The 27,709-nt window shown below is 37.3% G+C and overlaps 2 protein-coding genes across 2 annotated transcripts in view; one reads left to right on the top strand and one right to left on the bottom strand.

The window, feature by feature from the left end:
• The window catches only part of LOC146163797 (protein RRP5 homolog), a 44,085-nt gene extending 18,115 nt beyond the window's left edge, over positions 1 to 25,970 (bottom strand). The window contains exons 1-20 of the mRNA XM_083380592.1: positions 25,810 to 25,970; positions 25,215 to 25,361; positions 24,461 to 24,619; positions 23,851 to 23,974; positions 23,219 to 23,347; positions 23,008 to 23,123; positions 15,765 to 15,836; positions 13,591 to 13,944; positions 13,385 to 13,459; positions 12,482 to 12,639; positions 11,462 to 11,580; positions 10,971 to 11,089; positions 10,268 to 10,416; positions 8,081 to 8,183; positions 7,080 to 7,208; positions 5,907 to 6,120; positions 5,135 to 5,310; positions 817 to 914; positions 539 to 645; positions 152 to 262 (exon numbers count right to left, since the gene is read on the bottom strand). Of these exons, the coding sequence (XP_083236718.1) occupies positions 152 to 262; positions 539 to 645; positions 817 to 914; positions 5,135 to 5,310; positions 5,907 to 6,120; positions 7,080 to 7,208; positions 8,081 to 8,183; positions 10,268 to 10,416; positions 10,971 to 11,089; positions 11,462 to 11,580; positions 12,482 to 12,639; positions 13,385 to 13,459; positions 13,591 to 13,944; positions 15,765 to 15,836; positions 23,008 to 23,123; positions 23,219 to 23,347; positions 23,851 to 23,974; positions 24,461 to 24,619; positions 25,215 to 25,361; positions 25,810 to 25,920 (2,770 nt within the window). The 5' untranslated portion in view covers positions 25,921 to 25,970. The remainder of the gene's footprint in view (positions 1 to 151; positions 263 to 538; positions 646 to 816; positions 915 to 5,134; positions 5,311 to 5,906; positions 6,121 to 7,079; positions 7,209 to 8,080; positions 8,184 to 10,267; positions 10,417 to 10,970; positions 11,090 to 11,461; positions 11,581 to 12,481; positions 12,640 to 13,384; positions 13,460 to 13,590; positions 13,945 to 15,764; positions 15,837 to 23,007; positions 23,124 to 23,218; positions 23,348 to 23,850; positions 23,975 to 24,460; positions 24,620 to 25,214; positions 25,362 to 25,809) is intronic.
• LOC146163798 (uncharacterized) lies at positions 16,172 to 21,419 on the top strand. The gene is made up of 11 exons (XM_083382645.1): positions 16,172 to 16,326; positions 17,066 to 17,197; positions 17,808 to 17,965; positions 18,514 to 18,771; positions 19,039 to 19,117; positions 19,463 to 19,637; positions 19,792 to 19,888; positions 19,955 to 20,102; positions 20,290 to 20,425; positions 20,841 to 21,010; positions 21,221 to 21,419. Exons 1-11 carry the CDS (start codon positions 16,172 to 16,174, stop codon positions 21,417 to 21,419), a joined length of 1,707 nt encoding a protein of 568 aa, XP_083238771.1.
• Positions 25,971 to 27,709: the final 1,739 nt, after the last annotated feature.

Below are 27,709 nucleotides of genomic sequence, written 5' to 3'. Positions count from 1 at the left end.
AATTTTGCTGTAATATCAAGACAAGCCCTTTTTAGTCAGGGTTACACATATGATAAAGTATAAACGCCTATTGTTTATATTTACTCAAATATGTGATAAGTTGTTTGTGAATGAAGAACGAAAAAATCACACAGATTTGAAACCAATTTACCAGGTTTGTTAAGTAGAACGACTTTGGAGTCGTTTTGGGCACTCTCAAATGTACAGCTTCCATCTTCTTCAATCTTAATTTTAACGATTTGTCCGACGTTAAAGCCTTTATCTGTAAAAATGGCAAAACATTTTTTTTAACATGGCAATAGGAAGGATTTTTTATCAATATTCTTTCTGAATGACCGAGAAAATGAGGACAATACTAGTTCCCAAAAATTAATCTTGGTATAAATGATTTCTAGTTACGCTAACTGCTTTTCAATATTTAAATCTGTAGCTTATACTAAAAGTTAGGTTTTACACTAGTAATATTCTTTGCGAGTATTTCATTACATATGTTATCATCAAGGGTTAGTTTGGGTTACATACAGATAACTTAGGCAACCTGTTTTTAAATCAGATATCCAGTTGCTTTGGCGACAGTACATTTCAATTCGTGGCTGGCTTTGTCGCTCGAAAATGCATTCTGATGGGCGCAAAGATACCAGGAACCTGTTAAAAGAAAACACGCGTTTCACTTGGTTTCTTGTAAACAGGTAATTCCGATGAATCAACAATATTCAAATTTGCGTACACAACGAGTTTAACTTTATCTCTGGGTTTTACTAACACACGCTAAATGTGGCTAAACGATATTGGCCCAAATGACAAGGTGCAACGTACCTTCGCTTTTCCTGTTCAACACTTGTAACCATGGCAACGACGGACTGTCCAGCAAACAGCTGACCGCTGGTTGAAGCCAAGTATTGATCGCACATCGCCTGGAAGAAATTTGAACAACGGTTTTAAAATATAAAAAACATGTTCGCTAGGCTAGGTATGTGCATTGTCATTTATGAGGTCACTTATACTACCATGATCTCTCTAAACTACTTGTTTAATAAAAAAGCTCCTCTACTAATTGTGTTTGTTGTCCAAGGTTTCGACAATTTATGCAAGTGTCCTTGATTATTTATTTTTTATTACCATTACACCAGGTAGCAATAGTTTATTTTCCATTCATTTAAGTACAAATGCTAAAATTGCAGAGGGTTACGCAAAAGCGAATTTAAGTGATCCATAGTCCATACACGTTTCACATATTTTCGATTTAATACCGGACCTCAATAACGAAAGGACCAATCGTTAAAATCATTAACAGAATATTTCAATCTTCACTATTACGTATAGTACATCGAGAGCGGTGTAACCTCTGACACCCACAGTGATTCATAGGGTGCCCCGTATAGATTGACGTCACCAATAGTCTATCGCACGTGAAATGTCAGTCAAAAGAGGAGATGAATCACCAAACACTTCATAAGTAAGAATGTACAGCCGGTTTAGTGCGCAAGAACCAACGGCCATTGTACACTTAATTGCAGCGAAGGACAGGTGCATTTAATTTCTTCTTTAATTAAACACTTTGCCGTTGGTAATAAAAAAAGGGATAGTGAAGGCAAACTGACTGCTATATAATTTGAACAATGCTTTAAAAAAAATTACATTTTGAAAACTGACCTGCCAGTTAGACAGAGTTTACTTTTCTAAAGGATATAGCGATATAACTTTTGAGGTTTGGTACAGTTTTGCATGATATACGTCACTTCGTCTGTTTTTTAAACCTTATATTTTAAATAGCCTCGTATTCTTACGTTTCTCTAAGAAGGCTAAGTGAAAGCTCGCAAGACGGATCAAAACAATTCCCTGGAAAAGCAAATAGAAAATGGTTTAAAACAAGAATGAATGTAACCGATGTGATACGTAAATTTGTTTGTTCCCTATTTTTTTCAAAACATATATTTTAAAAAGCCTTGTAATCATTTCTCTAAGAAGGTTAAGTTAAAATCTCCCAAGAAAGAAAATCGGATCAAAACAACTTCCCCGGAAAAGCCAATTGAAAAATAGAAAAGTTTACAACAAGAATGAATGTAACCGATGCGAACGATGCTTGGTCCAGGGCACGCGACATTGATCAAGGCCCACGTATTGCCCTGTCGTTTCTGGGGGGTTTTCTGGCCGGTGGTATTCTCGCCACAATTCTGACCTTTTGGTTCTTTTCGCGAAAGGAGCGCAAAACGAACCAAGACTTAGGTGATACGACGACGAATCGCGAGCGCCGAGGCTCGTTTCCCGCTACGCCACGCGTCATAAGAGGCTCCAAACGAAATACCGTAAGTGCTTTTGTGTACAGTATTGTTTCTTAAAAGTTATTTTCGATAGTATAAGCGTATATGTACTAGATTTTGTGCCAACATTCACTATAGAAGTGCGTATTTTTCGCGACTTAGCAAAAGTTCTTTCTGTGGAGGCTGTGCACGCTGCAGTAAGTTGTCAAACACTTGTATTCACTAAAACGCTTCTTTTCTTGCCAATTAAACCCAAAATACCATTATATCGAGCAATATTCGAATTTCTTTTATGTTCCCAATGCGTCAGGTAAACTTTAAAATGAGGGTTTTGCCAATTTAAACCAAATGTAAGTGTGTACGTAAAAAACTCGTTCAAAAAAAGGAAATAAGGCCTTTTTTTAACTTTATCTTGATGCTAAGGATGACGCAAAACTTTGTGACATAAAATCGTTGTTAAACCAGGTTAAATCGTATTGCATTACTCAATTATATCTTACTACTAGATGAAACAACCTCCGTTGCCCAGGTTTATTTTTGCTTCATAGTTTAATATTATGTCGCCTTAAACTTGGAATGATAAAAATTCTTGAAATACTGTCGTTGTCCCGGCGATGTAAAGTATTTACCTCGTTGCACTGAACGCGCATTTTGCACGGTTAAACGAAATATAAGGCATGAAATTTTGGCCATATAATCACTATAACGTATTATGCTTTGCCATGTTCGTGTAAGTTTGCTCAAGCGACGTTGCAAAGCCAAAGATTAAAAAAATAAATGTGACAATTTAACATGTAAAGAAAAAGTAATGTTACGAATAGCTTAGCACCTTCGTTAGAGTTATAGATTTCCTATTAAGTGCCAATCGTTCTTTGGCAACAATATGACTTCGCTAACCGGGGTGACATTAGCAGTAATTTTGTAGGTCTGTCGATCGACACGTCTAGCATGGAGTGATGGTGGCTATTTTTGTAAACAAGGTTTGCTTTGGCGTTTGACGCTGTTTTGTCAAGCTTACAAACATTCAAGACTTTGCGAAGTTACGACTTTTAAACTAACTGTTTTTGTAAAAACTGAAAATATAGGTTTGGCGTTGTGTCATAAATAGATCGACTCTTTGACACTGTTTTTTGAAAACAGTGTGCAATGGGCAAGGGTGTAACTTTTAAGCAAGCGGTTCAAATAAAACAGTGTTACCATAAAACCAAAAAAGCAAAGTAGTGTAGTGGGTTAAAAACAGATTAAACAAATAGTCGCCAATAAGGATATAAGTAAGAATTGATGAAAATCGGTTTAATTTTGTTTTAGGTAACTTTCAATGACCGAGGGGGAACCGTGAAGCAGCAGCTACCCGCCAAAACTGCAAAGGTCAAAACGGCCAAAATCGTCACAATCAACAGTTTCGGAAGCACAACAACTGAACCGGAACTTAGCAGTCTAAGCAAAGCCTGGGAAAGCAGCCAAGTCGCATCCAACGGAGGTATTTACCAAAACGAAGTACAGCGTAAAAACTTAGGCCCGTATCTTTCCATGAAGAGTGCGAAACCGACCAGCGGCGAAGACGAGAGAAAAACGAAAACGCTACCGGTTTTCAGCCGAGCCAGGGCGTTCAGCGACGTTCCGCTGAGCTCGGTGATTTCTTCAGTTGAGGTCGACCTTGCTCCGCTTGGCAAGCAGGGACAAGTTAGTGAGGCATCGGCGGGTCTTTCGGATACTGGGAGTGAGAAAGGCAGCGGCGCCCAAGATGCGATGTACAGCGAGATCGAGGAAGGAATTAAGGGCGACGCGGCGAGCGGGGAAATTTACACAGAACGAGTCGGCAGTCCTTTACCGGCCGACGAATCGCTTATCGAAGAAGACACAAACCCTCCGTACATAATCCAGGAAGAAAGCAACGATAACAGCGTCGAACGAGTGTGCTCACAAGGAGACCTTTACGAAAGCTTGCTGGAACCCGACGAGGAAGTCTACACCGACCGGGTCAGCTGCGTGCTCGTGATCGAGAATTGAATGTAGCACTGGATTGAGAGTGCCAGGCCGAAACTCAAAAGTGATGTAAATGTCGTGGCGTGTATTATAGTGCAAGTGTTGTCAGCGGACTTACATCGGGAACATGTAATGAACTCTAGTATCCGTTAGTGCTTTGTCCATTTGTGTCGTAGGTTTTAGCAGTAGCTGGGATATCACCAAAGTGTCAAAACATTTGCGCCTAGTTTTAAATTAAAAATTATGGTTTTATCAGAATATTTGTACTCTACGAGCTTGCTAAGTCAAAAATCTGAAACTTTTTCCAACCTTAATATGCATCAACTTTGGTTATTCATAACTGCGGTAAAAAATTTCCAGGAGAAATTTGAGTTGGGTTGCAGTAATCGTTTGATTTAAAAATAAATAAATAAACTATAAGGGAAATTTGTCGCAATGGATAATTTCTATAATATATTTTTGTTCTATATTGGCTGCGATTAAAATCGGGATCACAAACAGTGCTTTTGATAAAGGTGTTTTAACTTAATTAAAACGGTCTCTTTTAATTTCTTTAAAGGTCATTCAAAATACAGCCAACTTCTGTTACTTCGTCAAAAGTTGAATTTAGATTTTTTTTTCTTTCTTTTAAATGTTAACAGCTCAACGATTCTATCTTAGTAAATAGGTTGATCATTGACGTAAAAAATTTTCACATGTAAGTTTTTTCACAAAAATAAAAATAAACGGAAGGTAACTAAATGGACGCGACTTAGACATTAGTCGGGTTAAAATATTAAAAAAAACATTATAACTAAATAAGAAAATTTGTTGTAATTAACATCTTAAAATAATTTGAGCGCAACAATAAAAAATATAAACTATTAAACACTTTCTTGTCATCTCACCGATTTTGGACACAGGCCGACAAGTCCGTTTGGCACCTCCACGAAAGCACCGTATTCTGCCACGTGACGCACAAATCCGGGTAAGATGACGTCACCCTGAAGGTCCCCAAAGGTCAACTTTGCGTCATCATCCTGCCTTTCTCTGGCAAATTCGACCAGCATTTGCTTCCTAGATACTGAAATGCATAAAGAAAAAAAACGGATAAATAGGGAAAAATATAACTTTATTTAGTGATTTAGTCGATTAGTATGTTGCCACCTCTATACTACAGCAGTTCTTGTCAACCTTTTTTGTAACAGTACACACTTAACAGTATCACACTATACGTTTACTTAGGAACTTGTACGCAATGCACTAAACCTATAGAAACATATACCCTGTTGTGAAGAACTATTAACCGTTATGAAGAACTAGTTAGAACCTCACAATAATGAATATCAAGAGAAATATTTGGTTGTGATGTAACAAATACAATATAGTATCTTACAAGCTACGTACGCTTAAATACATGTTGTGCCATATATTGTACCGTCCAGTCAGTCTGGTATTAAATGCGTTTATTTAGTTATGATACCTGATCACAGGCTTATTGTAATGCGGTATCTTGTATACCTCAGTACACCCCATCAATGTGGTACACCCTTTTACAATTCTGGTATACCCTGGGGTGTACAATACACCCGGTTAAAAAGCACTGGTCTGCAGTTAATACATTTGCCGAATTTAGTAGAGAAATATGTAAATTTTCAAATGAAGTTAAAAATGCGTTACCTGTGACTGGAGGCTTTAGAGAAGTGATAACACAGTCTTTAAGAACAGTCCCTTCGGCCAAACAGACTCCGGCAGCCTGAGCCACGGTGCTAAAGTCGGATAGGTGCATTGTAGGTAAGGTGGCATTAAGCGTTCTGCGCTGCGATTGGTCGGCGCTGACGACTTGGACGCTGAAACCGGTTTCTACCTGTTTTTTCACTTCCACATCGACAATCTGTGAAGTGACGAGAAATATTAACTTGGATATTATATAAGGAAAACATTATTGTGTATTTCAAAAAAAATATCCTCATTCCGGAATTTGATGAAAGTTTTTAGTATGCTGTCTGATTGGCAATGCCTGGAACTGTTTTTGTCTTCCCATATCTACAAATCTGGTAATAAAAAGAGGCACAGTGACGTAAAATACCAATGCTTATGCCATCATTGCCAAGATTGAGTCATGAGTGACACAGTGCGTCAATGCCGTTTCGACAAGAACCGGCTAGAATTTTTTCTCAACTTAAAAAAAACTGTTTTATGAAACATAGGAAGTCAGTCGGAGTGGATTTCCAGGCTCAAAACAGTTAACAAAACGATGCACACAAGGTGGAAGTGATTCGAGAACTGTTTGCCAGATGCGGCAGGTGGGCAGAGCTTTCACCCACATATAATAACTACCGCTAACTGAAGCGCGCTCACAAAGATTGACAGACTGCGTGGGAACTTTGTTGCTAAGAGCTGTCGGTCACACAGTTGTAGTTTGGATAAACTTTCGTTGGACACCCCTGCTCTATAACAAAAAAATTATCGGGTATGTTTAACTGTCAACCATGAGCACCCACAATAGTTGAAACATCAGTTTAGAGCAGTGGTTCTCAACCTTTTATGGCTTATGGCACCCCTCAATAATAATAAATAGATTTTCGGCACCCCGACTGGAATTTTCGTTGAGTATTTTACTGAAATGTCGCTATAAATGGAACTGGGGCAACACATTCAACTTAAAACATCTAGGAAAATGTCATTTTGACATAATGATCTCCAATACTACACAAATAAGTGTACCAAGAAGCTTACCAATTAAGCAAAAATTTAATTCTTAAATACCTATTGACAACCTTGAACATTATAAAAAGGACGCCACGGCACCCCGGTTGAGAAACACGGTTTTAAAGCATATACACAAATTACCTGGCCGACAGAAAAACCACGTCCTTGTAGATTGGCAGAATTTTCCTTGTGCTGCTTTGGTTTGAGGCAAAACGAGAGAAGCAATCGCTCGGCCTCGACTTCGCACGAGAGAACGCGGCATTTCATCACCTGGGAAAGAAAGTTTGTTGCATATTTTGAACTAACAACCCGAGTCACATGAATTTCACCAGGACTGCTTTTACCTGATCGTCCATTTTTTCAACAAAACATGTATAAAAGAGATTTTTAACTGGCGACATTCAACACCTTTGTTTTCTAATTCAATATCTATTCGCAATCTGTCTGGCCAGTGGCCAAAATGACTGCAAATCCCCAAATCAAATGCGATAATATTAGCCAAATGCCAGTGTTTAGTTCAGGGGTTCTTAAACTTTTTTACCACGGACTACATAAAGTTGCTGATTTTGGTCCAAACAAGTAAAATTGAGTTTAAATATACATTCAGTAAAAAAACGTTTTATTTTTAATTAAACTGTTTTCTTTGAAAAATTGATAACTTCTTAAGTATACACTAGTTATTTAATTAGGCCTTCATGGACCCCTAAAACTTGTTCACGGACCCCAAAGGGTCCATTGAACCCAGTTTAGGAACCCCTGGTTTAGCTAATCGATAAAAATATACAAACTAAAAATGATTCTACATTTTGACGTGGAGTACTAGATTACAAATATCAGTCTGGGTTTCTATATAAGTATCTAAAACAAAAACGCGGTAATCAAAAGAGCGGGAAATATAATATGTTTCTTCTTTGAAGAAGTAAAACGCGCATCATAACGACCAAGATTATTTTTTTCTTCTTGTGGCATTTTTAGCGTCACTGCTAAGTAGTAAATATTTAAAAAAATGGTATTTTTTTAAACATTTTAGCAGTAGCACCAAACATATTTAGGCACGTTTGATAAAAATATGTGCGTAGAAGTCCAGGAAAACAAAGTACATCTGGCATCCCTAACAAGTTACACACAAACAGTTCAATCACCTGACCAACGAAGAAAATCTTTTCGGGCGATTCAACATCTTCTGCTGAAAGTTCGTGACGCGGGACCAAACCAGTGACGTTGTTGTACATCTTTACAACGCACCTGGACAAAATACAGCGATTCTGAGTTAATAAAGCCGATTAAGTCGCACCTATCAGAAGGGTAGCAAATTTTCGCACAAAATAGCCGAAAAACATTGAAATGATCGTGACATAAGGGTTCTTATACTGGGGTCCATGTCTATTAGTATTGTGTCGTAAACTTGTGATGCCATCTCTAAAATTTTGTTGCCGATCCTGGTCCATACTAAGCTAAAATATTCTTTAGGGGTCCGCGGTAAAAAAGTTTAAGAACCCCTGTCCTGATAGGATCACGCATAGTAACCTTTACTATAGGTGGTTTTAAGCGGTTTGCCCAAAATCTTTTGCGTTTTGTCAGAAAAAATAGAGCGCTTTCGGAAGTACTGTGCCATCATAGTGATACTATGGTGTAAATAGCATGCTTCACGGCGTATAACAGCTGTAATGCGTCGCCATGCAAAATAAACGATCTCAGCCTGGAGGTGATTTAAATATAGACAGCTCTATTAACTACCCGGAGCCACATGGAAACCAATGAGAAGAATAACGTTTAACAAAGGCGGAGACGCCTTCCCACGGTATGGTAAACAGGAAGAAAGTTTTTCTTGGAATGGCGGATAAGCCACTGTAAACAATTTAAGGTGGAGCGGCGCTGGTGGGCAAGAACGAGCCGCTTGAGCGAAGTGGGCAGGGCGAGTTGCCAGTAAAACGTTGTGGGATGCGATTAAAAACAATTTTTACCGGTTTGGAGGAAGAGGATCGATTGGACGTGGAACATTGCGGCAATTTAAAAATGTCAGTAGTTGTTTAAAATATTGAGTGGTCTAAACCAGTGCTCCGCAACCGGTGTGCGACGTTCCAGGAGGTGTTTCACATGCGATTTTAGAGGTACATTTTAATCAGTCAAATTAAACTTATCATCGATGTGTAATGTTATGAACTTTTCATAATATTTAAACATTTTTTTTAAACCTATGTAACATTTTATCGCCGGAAATATTTTTTTTTCTTTTTTAACTGATTGAACTAAAAAGTATAAATTAACAACAATTGTTTTTAAATTTTCCCACAAAGTGAAAAGTTGAAACCCTACGCTCGATACCGAATAAAAATCATTGTAAATGCGTTATTGGAACTTTGTGATTGTATCAACTAACTTGGCTGCTCTTTTGAAAAATAAATTGGTCAGAAAAGTACAAAGCACCAATGTCAGGTTTCCTTTTGTGATTATGCTATTAAAAGTTCTTAATGGTCTCTAATCCGCTATTGCGAGGGGTTGGAATATTTACTTTACCCGACATAAGAAAATTTAGGAAGACTTCAAAACAGTAAACAGTTGGAAGATAAAGGAATACAATGCGTAATTTGTTGCCACCTTCGGCGCGTGCAATCATACATCGCTCCACCTACTGTGGTCTGCCTTGGATATTTGCTAAAGGGGTCTTCATTCGATCGAAATATATTTCGCAAGTGCGTCTAACTGTTTCCGTTCTGATGGTGTGCCGCAAGTGAAAAAAGTCTACGGAGCAATGGTTTAAACTATAAACTGGTTTACTGCGAGCTGTCAACGTTTTTTTATGTTTCGACTGTAAATTTGTTGACTGTAAACTGGCGCCTGCCACTCAGTGTCGATGTGGTGGCACTTGGCACAGGTCACCAGTGGTTTGGGTTCACTTTAGCGCGACTGGTTCAACGTTAAAAGCAACGAGAAATGCTAAAAACTTGATCAAGTCCGCAAATAAGTTTTGAATATGTATAAAAGTCGTCGATAAACAAATCTTGGTTTATGTTTTTAAAAAAGAGGGTATTTAAGCCCGTCCGACAAACATAAATACGTTTAATCAAGTTTGTTTGGGCGTTTTATACATACAAACATTCTCAACCAGAGAGTTGTTTGCAATGCTTAAGCTTATAGTTCATGTACATTGGTATAATTTCTTAAATGTGGCAATACCGTAAGTAAAAAGTTAGCAAGGCTGCCCAATTTAAGTAAAAAGCTACCAAGGCTACCGCAATCTAATTATTTTTAGGGCGCTGTAGGCTATAAAGTTTTACGTAACGTAACCATTCTATTACTAGCGACGTCTTGATATAAAGCGCGCTCACCCGACTGTCTTGACTGAGACTATAAACACGGGTACCACATCTCCTTCGCTCAACTGGTCGTAACCGGTTATAGGCGGTATTTTGGACTTGACCAGTGTTGGTTTGTGGGTCAGGTGCAGGTGGCGACGCACAGCGTCAACTGTAAGGACCTAAATATAGAAACAAAAAGGGGTTACCCAACGCTTGGCCACTCCTTAAATGAATTGCATCACGAAAAAGTAAAGCTAAAAATACTGTCACACTGCTACCTAGCGGTTAATCCTTGAATGGTGGTTTTTAAAGTGAGTATTGTTAAACAACAGTTATTTTTTAAACTTAGTTATTGGGCTTAGTTAGTTGTACATTTTTAATACAAGTTTTTTTGTCTAGGATTTTTTGACATTGTGTTTTACTTTGTCATTAAAAAAAAAATGGTGTGCCATGTCAATTTATTTTAAAAAGTTGGGAAACCGCCGTCCATAACAAATGGAAGATGTAGTGTCAAGATCAGTTACCAAAAAATAAACTACAAGAAAAAAAAATAGCTAACAGCTTTATCGAACGCTTAAAAGCTCTAAATTATATCCCAGAATGTTTTGAAAATTTTACGGTTTGTAAAAATTTGTCCATTGTTTACGACAATTTTTATGTTAGTTGTTATGCCCTATTGTGTCGTGTAATAGCGTTTGGCGGTATATCGCCAAGTTGACGCCAGAAGACTTACTCGACATGTGATGACGTCACCCTCGTTGAACTGTCGCTCAGGATGCTTGAGCAGAATGTCAGAGAGGTGAATTGACGACACGAAGCCCCGCAGGTTGCCGCTGGCCTTGAACGATTTACCTGGAGGTACGGCAAAATTTTGTGTTTACTTTAGAAGAAACTAATCAAAACTTTAAAATATGCTGTACATTGTACAGGATTTAAAAAAAACATTTTTTTTTATTTTAATCGGAAATTACTTTGTTTTTTAAGTTTTATTTATAATAATGTTTGTAGAGTAGTTTTAGCTCACACTATCAGGTATCGGAATAAAATACGACCTATCTAACAACAATAATTAGTACCGACAGATTCCAAACAGAGGTGTTCATGTAAATATTCAAACCCTACCAGTCTTACGGGGATAATATTCTCTCTGACTTGCGGTCATAATTCATATCCACACAATCGAACAGAGCTCACACACCTAAAAAACACGAATTAGCAAAATACCTTGTCCTGACCCCAGCTGAACTTGGAGGCCTTTAGGCTGAACGGCGAGCACTTTTGTTTGAACCATGGCTCCCGGTGTAATATCCTCGTAGCGAAAGAATTCGGCATCCATTATGCTCCTGTGTTCAATGAGTTCAATACATTTCATTTGTTTATATCAGGTGGATATAAAGGATATAAACGAAAAAAGTTCCGAAATAGTTTGTTGCATAACAAAAAAATGAGTTGCGTAGTTTCGGTGGATACTGTCAACCGACGCCTGCCACTTGGTGTCGTTGTTATGACATTCGTCACAAGCGCCGGTGGTTGGAATTCACTTTAGCGCGACTGGTTCGAAGTTAAAAGCAACGAGAAAATGCTGGTAACCTGATCAAAGTCCGCATAATTAGAGCAAATATTTCAAATACCCACGGTAAAGTTCTTCGCAGATAGCAGAATTTGTGGAAGCACAATTTAATATGTTTGATTAATAAACCTGCTTTTTAGAAAAACAATGATCCTGTAGCAGCGGAGAAACGACTTCGTATCAAAAAAGTTCAGAGATTAAGATTGCAATCCAAAAATGCCAATTTCAAAACAAGGTTGCTAATGTTAACAAAAAAGATACTAATTTAAAATTTTGCGAGCAACAACATCAAAATAGTTGGGCTTGGTATCGTGCAAGACTTGAAAGGGTGTCGGTGTTGCAATGAGATTCGACACATGTGAAATCGAATACAAACCTCATTGGATGAGGAATAATAAAGGTAAACATATGCAAGTAAATTAAGTTAGATAAATCAAATTTATGTACCGTAGCTCCCGATTTTTAAAACACTAATAGGTTAAATAATATTTCTGACATTTAATGTACTGTGGAAACCGCATTGCTGCCAGCGTTGCTTTACAATTCATTTTTAGGCTTTTCCAAAGCCACGACTGCCGTATTTGTACGCCAGCTGACAAACACTCGGAATCATCCGGATGTTCTTGGCAACAAGAATGGTGCGAAAGCCGGGACCAATACGAAGCAACACTCACTGCTTCATGCTCACTTCGAGCACTGCGTCCAGCATGACGTTGTCAATCACGCGCACCTTGAGCATCTTGTTGTCGAGCAGGGCGGACAGGTCGTCGGAAGTTGGCTCGTCCGACAGGTTGCGCATGTACATCACGCAATGCGGCCCGTTCTTCTCAACCTGACAAAAATCAAGAGGCAAAAACAGAACTTGAGATTTCTATGGGTACCATGACAATTTTTTACTGTTATACAGAAATTGCGATTTTTAAATAACCTCTTATTACTGAAGCTGACACTATGTGTCACATTTTAAATTGATAAATTTGCCCACCCAGAACGCAACATTAAGTTACTTTGAGTGATGTCAGTCAGGTAATAATTAGCTTAATGGCAAATATCTTGGACACATTGGATAGCACAAAATAATTAACACTTGGTTAGATTAGGCCAATAGTGTAACCCTGGACAAGCGGTCCTATATTACTGAAATTCTTATAGTTTCTGCAAAGGTGTGTGTATATTAGACAACGAATTTGTCAGCGGGCGCCTGCCACTTGGTGACGATGTTGTAGCACTTGGAACAGGCTCCCGCATATTTGTTATTTCGCGCGACTGGTTCGAAGTTAAAAGCAAAGGGAGAATGCTGATAACCTGATCAAAGTCCGCATTCCAATGTGGTAATAGTACTGCTTTTGTCGTATTGCATATTGCTTAAAAAATAATAACCTCATTGCGGTGGACCTAGACACTCAAAAGCCAAATGCTATTTAAAATAAACGCATAGTATAAAACTAGGCTTCCCAAAATCAAATCGATTTGGCTCGCAATTCCATTTTGGAAAGGCTTGGTATTAGAAACAGAAATTAATAATAACCTGGTGTTTAGCTCTTATTGCTTTTTATTTTTACTCGATTTGTACAAACCTGGCACAAAACGCACATCCCTTTGATGACACTGGCCACTTTGACCTTGCACTTGCGACCAATCGGGTACTTTTCCTGCAAAACATTACGCCCAGGGGTAAAAGTTTAAGAGCGGATTTATAAAAAAAAATACACACCAAAAATGCTTAGTTTATTATTATACCATTTTTTATCTTTGCAAAAAAGTATCTCACTATGTCACATACCAGTTGTGTCGCTATAGTTTCGTTCCTCAGGTCTTGGCGCCAAACTTTCGGATTCGTCGTCAAAACTACGTGCTTGCCAGCTGTGACGTAGAGCACGCAGGCTGTCACCGACTTTTCCGTGACGTCATCCTGAAAGCTGCGACGTTTCGGCTCCGCTCCGTTTTCGGTTGCATTTTCTCTTTCTTTCTTTTTGCGTCTTTTCTTCTTCGGCTGGTTATCGCCGGGTTGCGGTTCGGGGGATTCTTCGGGGCCGTCTTGGGGATTACCCTTGGGACTCGTTTCAGTTTTGGCATTTAGGATTGAAACGCTGCCTTGGAAGTTCAGAAAGTTGCCGATTGTACCTTCATTAATCGTCTGGAGAAGAAAAATGAAATATTAATCAACAACGGCAGAATCGTTAATATCGGTTCACGTACAATTAAAAAATGTATTTAACGACATACAGACCCTTTAGAGAGAAAAAGAACAAATAAAACTCAACGTTTAAATACCTGAGTGAAACCAGGATCAGACATTTTGTTAAAGGAATATATATTTCGCCTATACTGGTGGCATCGTCAGTTACTATAAGTCAGTACCTTTAGTTTAGAGAGAAGAAACTAACTATACGCATGGAAGCCATACTTCATCTAAAAAAAATATTTAAAAAGTCCTAACAAAAATTGACGATCCATAATGGGCGCTTAAATTGTTACACACCGAAAGTTTGGATGTTTTAATAGACAGATTACAGTTGACAAATGTAACCTTTAGATCAACAGTCGTGTAAATAAATGTTCAGAGAGACATGTTTATGTCAACTGGTACCTGCCACAGCGTATCGATTTGTGCAACTAAACACTGACACGGGCGGTTGCCGTTGGTTAATTTAGCGAGACGGGTTCGAAGTTTAAAGCAACGTTTAAATGCAATAAACCTGATCAAAGTCCGCAAAACGTTACAATATTATGGCCTGGTCACAACGTTTACATCATTAAGTAAAATAGTTTAATCGAATGGAAAAGCCGACGCTTCATGCGTTTAAGTCAGTGTTTCTCAGCCTTTTATGGCTAACGGAACCACTCAGAAATAAAAAAATAGATTGCGGCACCCCTATCAGATTTTTCCGCGGGCATTTCCCAAGAATGTCACCATAAACGGAACTGGAACAACAAACATCAACTCTACACAACGTGAGAAATTATAAATGGATTTATTTCACTCTAATCTTGCACAAAAAGTTGTAAAAGTTTAGCAAAAAATCAGATATCAAAGATTCCCAAATGTGTCGCGGCACCCTTGAGGATTAGAAATGTCACCCAAGGGTGCCGCGGCACTCCGGTTGAGAACCACTGGTTTAAGTTAGGGTAAGCGTCAGTAAATTAGGTGTGCGAAAACTAAAGCTTTCGGTTACCTTGGGGACGAGAACAAAATATGAAGAAGGGTGAAATGTTTTCTTCGGACAATCGGCTTTTGTCTATTTGTATTGTTTATTAATGATATTACCAAGAAGCACTCGAGCGACCGCGTGAGTGCCCTTAAGCATTGACCATATTCAAATCACAAAGGAAAAGTGGCAGATGACCAATTTACACAATAACGAAGCACGTCGGGCGTTTAACTTAGACATTCTTGATGGAGAAACATACATTTATTGTAGGGGGGTTTGGACAGTTTCAGAGCGGTGCTCGAGTCGCAGAAACAAATAACTCGCAAAGGACAAGGACGCCTTGTTAAGTGCGCTTGGCTCGCCAGCTCTAAGCTGTATGGCGTGGCTTTGTGTATTGGCGCAAAGGCAAGTAGTTGTAGACCGGTTTGACTTGTTACGATAAAAGGAATGGTAGATTGAGTTTGATTTATGAATAATGTCGGGAATTTTGAGGACGTGGTTCGTAAAACTCAGTGAAGACGTGGTTTATAAAAATCGGTGCCTTTAAATGAATGCTACATTTTCGACGTTACGAGTTTGGTTTAGTAAATGTAAACGCTTCCTGGTGTGTTTATAATCAAAGGAAAATTTACGTTTTTTGAAGAAGCCTTTAGTTAAGTATAGTTATTTGTATCAGTGCAGCTTTAGTAAAAGTGAACGTCAAAACAGTTGTAATCCGGTTTTACCATATGACTGACCGTTGGACTTTAAAAATACAAGTGAAAGCAAAAACGTAACACAAATCACATTTGCTTGGCATACATACCTTAGTAGGTGTGAAGCTGACCAGGGTACCAGGAAAAATCGAATCCAGCGTTATCCCGTGTTCCGTTTTCGCCTGTAAAACATATAAAAACACGAGCTATTTAATGTACAACTTTGCAAGCTTAGAAACTAGAACGAAAATAGACCTTGCATATTTTAGAACTGTGTATGGTGAGAACTAGTATACCCAAGTTGCCACAAAAAGTGTCGCTTGTCTTGTGTACCATATCCGATGTGGGATATAATTAGCCAGCGATACTCTATGATTAAAAGTGTAACCCAGCTTTATTTAAATAACACACTTGCAGAAAAGGCGAAAATGCCATAAACGTCTAACATCTGTAACATGCTTTCGAGTATGACGGCGCTCAGGTAAGAAAAATAGCACAGCGCTTCGGTTCTGTTGACATGGGAAGTGGAGCGAGCTCGCAAAAGAAGGAGCAGCCTTCGTCGGAGAAAGCGCTCAAACAGTTGCTCTTGCAACGCAAGGTCACCATCGACATCCTGGAGAAGCTGGCCAGGGGTTTGCCCAAAGTCAACAACCCGCTTTCCAAAACGCTCAAGTAAATGCCATAAGGGAAATTTTGTATAATGAGAAAGCCCTTCGCTAAAGCGTCTGGTGTTAATACAAGTGCTACAAGGTCAGGAAACATTGTAAAAACAAAAGTTTAAAGCAACGAATATAGCTGCACGGGAAAAAGCGATTTAAGCAAAAAGTAGCGAGGTCAAATAATATAGCCTTTACATGACATGACTGCGATATCATACAAGACATGGGCAAAGATTTCGATATTAATTGTTTTCCAGGCTATAAATTGCACATTTCTCAATCCAACCCAACAGTATACTTACTCCTTGTCAACCGCTAATAAAAACTGAAAGCAACGTTTTCCGCATGTGTAAAACACTGCATATAAGACTAGCAGCAACGACGCTGAAAATTCTGGTAATTAAAGCGTTCGTTTAACGAAGGCACAAGCAACGAATATAGCTGCTCCCAGTGCTCGGGTACAAAGTGATTTAAGCAAAAATCAGACGAGGCAAATAATAGCCTTTACATCACTGCGATATCAAACAAGACATTGGTTAACATTTTAAATTAAATGATTTCCAGCCACCAAATTGCCCCATTATGAACCAACTTGATAGCTACTAACAATATACTTGCTCCTAGCAAGTTTGCAACCGAAAATAAAAACAAAAAGCAACGTTTTCTGCGTCTTTAAAACACTGCATATAAGACTATCAGAAAACACGCCAAAAATCCTCGTAATTAAAGCGAAACATTTTTTGCCGGCTTAGACTGGAAAAGGGTCATCAGACCGAGCTTGAGTGGAAGTGCAACCTCGCGTACCTGGAGGAATGGAAGAACTGGAAACGGGATGACGCAACCATAGGAAACCTCATACAACTGCTCAAAGCGGCGGGACACAAGTAAGTGTAACGTGAAAAGCCAGGATTGCGCTAGATAAGTGATTTCCAACCTGTGGGGCGCCGTGCAGTATTTGATGAAGAAGAACTTTTAAAGAAATAAGCAAAATAAACTTAAAGTGAAGCATTAAAAAGAAGCAAATGCAACCGCCAGTAGTCTAACAATTGTGTTTATGTGGCTTTTGCTGCAGTGAACCACTCGTGTCCATGACGTCGCCATTACACTTTTCAATTAATGAATCAAGCGTAGCTTCAGTCAAACAATGTCCAGTAAAAATAAATGGATGCTCAAACCCTAACTTTAGCTTGTTGTGCATTTTCAGACATTTGTTTCCAAATTTTGATATGTTTTTTTATTGATTCTGGTTTATGTATCATACACCATAAAAAAGCACGTTTCGTTCTTTTTTTTCAAAACGACAATCTAATCGCTGACAGAAGTTAGTCACATTCTTCGCATCAAGCTGATTGCATTGTATGAAGCTATTCTTATAACCCACCACGTTTAACAAGTGTAACTTGAAAATTACTCAAAGATAATTGTACAATTTTTTGGCATGATTCCACTACTACAATTTTTTTGATTCCGATTTGACGAAAATCAAATTTGCAGACCGGATGTGTACGAGAGTTTGTTCAACATCAGTCGGGAGCCGAAGAACGCGTCAACTGCCACCGACAAGATCCAGGTGTCGCCTCCAGCCACACCACCCCCGCCCACCTCAAGATCGAACACTTCTAAGTCGAACAGGGAGAGAACGCAATCGAAAAGTAAGGGCTGAAAGGCAGACGGCCGCTATAGGGCGGTACAAAAACGAATACGATAACGCCAATCACACTACATCTTGTTCGAGTTCTGCATCAAACTAAATAAAAAGCGGTTCTCTAAAAAACTATGACCTCATTTCTTCAAAATGATTGGTAAGCATCTGCAAAATGACGCTTTCAATGACATAAAAATGTAAGAACAACTAAAAATATATATTTTAACCATTCACCAACGCTATAACGCTTTTATATTCGCGAGAACGCTTTTGTATTTGCGTCTTTTTGGCTCAATACTCCAACAAAGTAAAACTCGAAATCCAGAAGTTTTTGCTCTAATAGAACACTGATCTCTTGTTCCTGTGAATCGTTACAGTGCCACACTTTTACGAAAATAACGGCCGGATCACACACCTCATGGTTGGCCCACCTCCCTAAAACGAGTGGACAAGCGTCGCGCAGGACAGAAGGTCAGTGTACTTCGTTAAAAGTTCCATAATAACCTAGAAAGAAAACTGCGCCATAAAGTTTTAGCAACTTATTTTTTCTTGCAGTCCAAGGATCGCAGCAAGGGTTGGACGAAGAAACGAAAAAGCCAAGAGCAAAAGAAAAACTATCTAGGCCATCCTCAATCAAACCAAACCGTACACCAGCGCAAGTACCAGTTAAAATACCCGTCGATACAATCGTTCTACCTCACGACCACAAACCAATTGAAGAGGAATGGTCTCCATCTGTTATATGCGCAAAAGCAAGCACAAAACTGCAGCTCAACGAACACATGAATTTAGAGGATACGTTTAACGAAGCAGGTAACTACCAACAAGTCCAATATATCCCCCGCGCAGTTCTTATTCAAAGTAGCCGCGCATTTCGAGTAACAACGCCGTGATATGATTAAAGAGCAAAATTTCAGTTGCGTACACCGTTATTTAAGCCGGGCAATTCTAGCAGAACTTGATTACAAAGGGGCAATTTTAAGCCGCATAAACATCTTTCCGGCACAATAACCAAAGTTTCCAATATTTGGTCCATTAAATGTGTGTGGCAAGGTTTAACAAAAGTGCTTCTATTGGCAGGTGAAACGCTACAAGCATTGGGTTACAGTAGCAACGTTTATACGCCCAAGTTATCACCTCGCAATGCCAACCAAGAAAGGTACACGTTTTAGTTACATTTATTTGTATAGCAAACTTGTGAAATAACTCAGTACACAGATATGACAGCACGAATAGCTTTATGACCAGAAAAACAAACCTAAAAACAAATTAATTAAATTTGTATTTCAAAGATTACCTGAACCCCTATTAAAAAAATGCAAATCATAAGAAGTGTCACGCGTATATGCAAATTAAAACTATAAAAGCTTCTAATTCGTTTATGCATCAAGGCTATGCTCTAGCAATTCTAATCCTAAACCTAACAATGGCAAAAAAGTATCAAAATTATGGTAGCAAAATATATTCAAGTACTGATTGATCCACAACTGCATGTTACTGTTAGGTCAATTGAAGAACTAAAGAAACAAATGCGGTATGAAGCCATCCATCCCTGGACGGACTTCAGAGATTGGGGAGATGTATCTGTAAGTTGGACATTTGGAAATGATGAAGCGTTGGAGAGGGATGGCAAGTCAGTTGTGGGCGAATACATGCCTGGCATTGCTGTTGCACACGAGGTTTGACATTGTAGGCAATATATATATATTACTTGTCAGTCATTTTATTTCAAAAAAGATCCTTAAAACATAGATTAAGCAGTTTTACAATGCGGATGTTTAAATCATAGTAAGTATAGAAAACCTATAAAAATGATTCATTTAATTTTCACAGAAAATCGTTGTAACAGATACAAAGGAGAAAATGCTACATTTTTTTAATACATCAGGCCAACTTACTAAGTCAATCAGCACAGGAAACTTAACTCCAGGTAAAATGGAAAATACAATGAATGCTTAGAAGTTCACAAAAATGTTATTCTTAATTGACTTTTCAGGAGGAGTGTGCTACACTGGCCATGACACAATAGCAGTTAGCTGCGGGTCAATGGTGGGGCTGTGGAGTCCAGAGGGTGAGTATATGGGTGAATTTGGGCGTGGAATGTTCGGATGGTGCAGAGGAATCTGGACTGATCACACCAATAGGTAAATACTTAGTTACAAATATGCTATAAATGTTTCTGACTAATTAGCAATACAAATACATGGATAAGAAACAGTAGTCTCAAAGCCAAAGTAAAATAAATACACACAAATAAAACTATAAGGTCATTTATCAGGGTTAATAGTACATCTGGAAGATTTGCACAGCAGCATATTGCTTTTTTTATAGGTTCATAATATCAGACATGGAGTCAAACACAGTAACAGTGCACTCAATGGATGGGCATCTCATAACAACACTACAAGCAGTTGGAACAAACCAATTCAACAAACCCTATTATGTGACTGTTAACCATAGAAACCAGGTAAAAAGAACTTGGCTATAAAACATCAGCTATACCTAGCTAGATATTTTAACTCCGGGCTGGGCAGCCTTTTTCTAGTCGCAGGCTAAAAGCAAACTCAGAAAGGTCTCTACGGGCCATTAAATTTTAACTGTGTAGACTTTTCAACTTATTATACCAACTGCAACGACTGTTATTCAAGGATAAAACTAGGCGTTCTAACTACGTGTTACACTCAATGCAGGAAAGCGCAAAAAATGTCTTTAGACAGTTGAAATAGCCAAAAAATATAAAGAATGGCCTTGTGTCCCATTTGTAAAATAGGTTGCGGGCCGTATGACTTGCGTTGTGGGCCAGATCTGGCCCGTGGGCTGTAGGTTGCCGTATTTTTACTTAAACAAGTTTGTAACATGATGTACCTACACTTGTTTTACAGATTCTGGTTTGTGATAGCAGAAATCATTGCATAAAGGTATTTGACAAAAATGGACAATACTTAAGCAAGTTTGGTACATTTGGACATGCAAGTGGTCAACTGCGAGTACCACTTGGCATTACCACCGATTGTTGTGGAAATGTGCTTGTTTGTGATTATGGAAATCACAGGTGATTACTGAAACCACAAAAATGACTTTATGTCAATAGCTTAAAATCTGTGTGTGACAAATTGTAGATGAAACCTATTACTCTGCATAGACCATTGAATACCTAAGATTCATAGACTTTGCCTAAATTTCAAAGAATACAATAGTTCTAATTAAATGACTGGCTATGTATTTTTGTAATCTCTAAAATTATAAATCATGCTGCTTTCAGGGTAAGCATGTTTAGTTCTGGTGGGTGGTTTATGAAGAATTTTTTGACAAGATCAAACAACATTGGTCAACCCATTGCCATAACAACCTTTGGAAAAAGAAAGGCAGTCGTAAGCACAATGGGTCGCAACTATCTTAATGCGTTTGAGTATGCTAGGATGGGAGAAAGGGAATCACCCCTCATTGACTTTATGCAATGAGAGGGGGCTTGAAGTGTAAGAGTCCAACATACAAGTTTTACGACTGCAAAAAAATGATGTGCAATCATGTTTTACAAAAGGAATCCAGGCACTGTGAGGGTGACAGTCATAAAACAGCAAAAAATGATGAAAATGCAGCCTACAAAGGCATGAGTCGGAATGTAAGCAGGTGGGTGCATGGGATCAAGGGTCCACAGCCTATGATACAAACCGATGAGAGGTGCATAATTTCCAAGCTCATTGACTCAAAGTACTAATGTCTGTTGTGTATTATGTATTGTGTTGATTCCAACCTGCTTAACGGACTGTGAGTAATAATAAAAACACCAATACACAAAGTCTGATAAATACACCTGCTGAGTCTTGCCTTGAGTCTCACTTTTCCACAGAGGCCTAAAGATTTGTAATGTTTTGTTTCTATGCTAAAAATACAAAAAAAAAGCTTTTCCCAAATAAAAAAAAAGCCTTTCCCAATAGTATGTTTAAACTTGCTTTAGGTTAGGGCTTCTTAACTTTTAATCCATGGAACACTTGGTGTCTATGGTGACTTTTTTAATGGGTCAACAAGATTTTTTTATAAAGCTATATTTACTTATGCAGCAGTGACAAAGTTCATCTTTATTTACACAGTTTATATAAACAGTAACTACCCAATTCACTGGTAAATGAACAAATCAGCAGTCAGGAATAGTTCAAAGATAGACCGGTATATCGGTTTAATAATATCGGCCGATATGTGGCTTCTACCGATATACCGGTATCGGTAAATGTGGGCCGATACTTTGGCCAATATTTTAGTACAAAAATATCATATAGTTTTTACTGTACAACAAACAACTTACCCATTTTTTGATAAAAAAGTTGGGTTTTAGCATTACACCATGTTAATATACAAAATTATAGGTTAATAATTAATAAAAGTATATAAACTAAAACCTTGTTTGGATTTTATTTTCAATTTATTCAAGTTTTGAACATTTCGAGGGTATATTTGTGTTAAGTGTTTTTGGCTTCTAAGTAGGGCGATTATTTTTTGACTTGTCAAAAGAAGTCAAAATTTACAAGTTAGGTCAAAATTTTTCCAAATTTACACGTTAGGTCAAAATTTTTTCAAGTCAAAATCGAATAAAAATGCACATAAATCGCTTAAAAAATAGAAAAAAAACTAAAGTCAGCTTTTTGAAATTGGTCGTTCAGTTATTTTGAAATTTATCATTCATTTTAACCGTATTATATCTTTATTAGAGCAATATACGGTATAAAAAACGCGTGATTAACAACGCCTAGGTTATTTAAATCAACGTATTTTTAACAGGTCAAAATTTTGTCAAAATAAATTATTTTTAGGTCAAAATTTTAATTTTTCAGGTAAAAATTTCATATTTTTTAGGTCAAAAAATAATTGCCCTACTTATAAGTTATTATTGAAGAAATCGAAGAAATTTGAGAAATGTATGGAAATACAGAGTATGTTTTGCTATTTATCTTGAAATTACTTGTTTGATTAAAACCCAACTGGTCAAAAAGATAACAGTTGTAACTTCTAGAAACGATAAAGGGTGGACATTTTTATAATACTAGTACTTACCAGCATTCTGGACAACTTTTGAGGGTCATTCGATAAGGTAAGAATTGTGCCTCCACCACGCGCTGTTATAACGGTACATCGAATAACACTTCCAGGTTGAACTTTCGTATTTTTATCTAAAAACAGAAAAATATGCATTTTATGTTTGCATCTGGTTTATACCTTAAAAGTGTACTTAACTTAAAAAATTTTTTTTTGCTTAAACATTAACCTGCAAGATTGCGAGCCATGAACGCTTTTATGCCGCCTTTGCCAACATCTATAGTATAGCCATGATCTTCAATTGATTTAATGCAGCCACTCAACATCATTCCAGGTTTGATTGTTGAAAATATTAAATCTGTTAACAAACAATTAAGAAAATATTTCAGGTAGTGTCAAAGAATAAACAGCTATAAGCAGTGACTACAACTATTTTAAGCCGGATATCAGGTTTGAAACTTTAAACCCAAATTTTACAATTGGAAGTATTGTCCTGTTTGTGTATTGTTCTCTTTAATCTTACAAAAAGTTCAGTGAAAAGAACTGGGTCACCAAAGCTATATTTTTAGCTTAATATTTGGTTCGCCAAAAAAAGGTTACGAAATACTAATTTAATTGTTTGAAAATTCAGACATTTGTAAAAAAATTGCTTAACAAGCCCAATAACCTATTTGGTGCCAAAAGACTTGCAGTGTTATTTCTCCCTTTCACCTAGTTGCCTCTGGGTTTTGTGACACATTTTAAGAAAACATTTGCTTGAAGCCCAAGTTTGGAATTTTAAACCAAAGTTTTACTATTTTAACTTTTTAAGACTTGGGTTTACTTAAATTAGTAAAATGTACTATTAAGATTTAGGTTTACTTGAATTAGTAACACTTGGATCAATGGAAAGTTGTATGCTTTTCCTTTCAGGGTTGAAGTCACACACAGAACACACAAGCAGTTGACCAACATGAAACATGTCACACAGCGATTGTTCCTCAGTCTGGAAACAACAATGTTTTTACAAAATCCAGTTAATAGTGGCAAATTATAATCCAGTTAATAGTGGCAAATTATCGCAGTAATCTTTGTTTAAATTGTATACATTTTGGCAAATAAAGCAATGTCAATAAGCTTTAACAATAAACCAGAAGTGGCAACCCAGTCAGAAACCAGGAGTCCTGTTTTTTAGTTTGTTAATAGCAAAGAGTCATATGTCACACATATGGTCAGAACTCTGAAATGAATATCACCAACATTTTTCTCAGCTGGATTAATTGTAATTGTTTCATGCTAAAACAAAAGGGGATGCTAAATTGGGACGAATTGTTTTAGACAATTATGGATTTGTTAAATAAATGTGCCCTGCTGTGGCAGCTTCTAATGGTTTGGTCATCTTTGATTTAAACATTTTAGCAATACTGACAGAAAATTCAAGTTTCCGCAACAATAATCAGTAAATGTAAGCAGTTACAAAAAACATACTTACATTGCTTTTCTGCAATTGTGCCTGAAGCAACTCAGTGTATAAGGACGAAACTCTGTTGACCTTGACATAGCCGGTCTGACAATTCGGCAAACTAATGACAAGTTCAAGTTCATGAATAGCCTTTACACAGCCAAGGATCAGCATACCATCATGAAGTTTCTGAAAAGATACAAGTTTTGTGAAACAAAAGCAATATTGTGTCACATCACAAACTGAATTTTTTGGCATGTGTCAAGTAGCACATAATGGGAGCATAGGTGCCGAACTTTCGGAATTCCAGGGCAATTTTTCTATAAGCAGTGCAAAAATGAATAGTTGTTAGATAACAGCTTTTATGACTGAAACATATTATTTAGCATAGTGACTTACAGCGCCTTTAGGCTAAAAAGTTTGTAAATTGGCCAAACATAACATTAAATCGAAAAATCTTACATTTATGCAAATTTAAAAAGATATAGTTTTGGGGTTTATGGGCTCGTGCCTACGTTGTAGTTCACGAAAAGTTTCAATCTTTTAGTGTTCTAAAACTAAGCAATAGGAAATAATTTTGCACACTAATTGTGCACGTAGCTTGGTCAAGTTCCAGGGTGCTTTAATGCCCTATTATAACTTCAGAGCGTCTAAAAACACTCTGCACACCCATGTTCGGCGCCTATGAATGGGACAGAGGATATAACTTACCAACATCACTACACAGTTAATGATTACTATTTAATACATATAATCCTAATTGCTTTAACAAAATTATATTTACTTTATATTGTAGAAACTCCACAGTTTTGATCTTTAAGCTGTCCTCCTCTTCGATTTCCTTTTGTTCGACTTTCGACCACCCAGCTTCTTCAATCTCGTTCTTCCATCGCTTTCCTTTACTCTTCTTTTCTTCAACTACTTTTGGGGACTAGAATATAACATTTGACAAATTTATTTAATACAAAAATCTTGAAAATTGTAGATAACTTTCTTCATTGAGAAGCAAGATGAAATATGTTGCTAGAAAAAGTTAACATTGAATCGGGTTTTTTTTCAAGAGAATGGATAAAAACTAAAACCCTTAACAAAATTTATCCAAATTGGTGTTTATCATGACTTATGAAACAGGCCTTAATTAGTGATTTTTTTTTAAGAAAAGAGGATTTCTACTTATAGCCAACCATGGGTAAAATCTAAATTCATGCCTTTTATAAATTAAATTAGGTTTTGCTATGTAATATTTACATGTTAATATTTAAAAAAAAGTGTGTGCCTACTGCCTACCCACTTAACTAATAATGAAGCATGATTTAGGTGTTTGTTTTGCATAAAAAGAAGAGATAAGAATTTTTTTATTTTAGGTTATTTTAAATCACCTCTCTAAATAGGCTTTCTGGGCGATCGATTTGCAGTTTGCGCTTCTTCTCACTTGCAGAAACAGTCTGAGTTGGTTTGCGGCCTCTTGGAAAGCATTCTTCGTCACTCATATTGTCTTTGTAAATATTTCTATTACTTAACTATATCATTATTCACACTAAACCAAGAATGAAGTCCTGGATAAAAACAAAATAATATTACTCATTATTGTAGCAAAATAACCAGACAGACCTTATCAATTGTTTTTTGAACAATTTCTGCTAAACCTGTTAATATAAAAAACTTTAAATCATTAATACATATCAAACTCTGCCTATGATTTGCATGGGTGAACACTATGAAAAGCAATAGGGTATAAGCCAAGCATGTTTAAAACTGGAAATTGCTATGACCATTTTACTTTTATGAGTATATATTGCAGCGACACTTGCTTTAGACATTTGCTCATTGGCGTGTCCCTGACATAGAAAAAGACCAACAAGGCGTTGCATGTTCATTCCCCTCTCCCCTGTGCGGATTGTAATTTAGTTTACATATATTGAGAGACCAAAACTCGCCAAAAAACACACAAAAATTATGTTGCAAACAACTATGTGAAAAAGTCTGCACTTACAAACCACACAATATCCGAAAGCCATCAAATTAATTTTAGTGTCATGTCTGTAATAGCAGACTACAGGAAAATATTATTTTTTTAATCATGGAATATTCACAAGAAGGGTAACACCATGAGCATTAAACCAACATGATGCTCTTAGCATGCTACACTATTCATTATCAAAAATTGCTTTTTATTGTGTTGTTGCTGGCATTTTTTTTTCATTGCATCTTTTCCATTCAGTGTATTTGCACTAAGTGTTCGGTGTCAATCACCCTAAAGTAGGCAATTTGATAGGTTGCGGCAATGTTGGTTAACAATTATCAGAGGAGTAGTTTTTCATTAACATTTGTACCATTTGGCACGAATATTTGGCCGCCATAAAATAAAAATGCAGTCAGGAGGCCTAGAGCCATATGTTGTCTTATATAAAGGCTCGACTTTATAACAGAAGTAAAACCTATATTGATGTTCGTCACATGGTGTAAGTTGCATATAAAATTACACACAAACGGTATGTTAAATACAATTAGCCAGGCATCTAAGAGATTTAAGAGGTTGCAAAAAAACATGTGTGATTGTTTATAAACACATGAGCAGAGCGTAAGTATACGACTTTCAGGGGAAAATAAGTCATGAAATGATGTTTTAAACTGTAATATTGTTTGATATATTCACAAAAAATAAAAATTTTTAAATATCATACATTTAAAAACTTAGAAGGTCACAAACAGTATCTATAAACAGCTATATTTCATTTTCAATCAACGACATAGAAACATTTGGCTAACGATGCGCATGGGTAGTTGAATTAGCTATTGATGCGTGAGAAAAACACCAAGACGAAAAGAGCGGTTTGCAACTTTTGATTCAGCACGAAAAAACTTAACCCTAGGTATTATCAAGTCTTTTCGTTTTTAGCTCGTAATAACAAGTAAATCGCCATAAGACGGCTATTAACTAAACCTGTAGGGCGCCGGTCTAGAATCCTACCACAACGAAACACCATTTGGGTTAGGGTACAGGTTAGCGTTTGGGTTAAGGTGGTTCAAGTATTATTATTAAATTAGGAATATAATAATACTTGACCCACCCACACCCAAATACTAACCCGCATCCTAACTCAAATTTTGTGCGTTGATTTTAGAACTGTGGTAGGGTTCTAGACCAGCGCCACCTGTAGTTTTTACGGAGAAAGTATTTTTGTATTTCAATTTTACTGAGGTCCAGGTTTGAAAGAATGGCCTTTTGCACACTCTGTGACTTTAAGCTTCGCATTTCGTAAACATTGCCGTTATATA

This window comes from Ascidiella aspersa, chromosome 2, assembly GCF_963924565.1.
Source record: "Ascidiella aspersa chromosome 2, kaAscAspe10.2, whole genome shotgun sequence".
NCBI lineage: Eukaryota > Metazoa > Chordata > Ascidiacea > Phlebobranchia > Ascidiidae > Ascidiella > Ascidiella aspersa.
The sequence above is the reverse complement of the archived record's forward strand: the minus strand, read 5'-3'. Positions and strand labels throughout refer to the sequence as shown.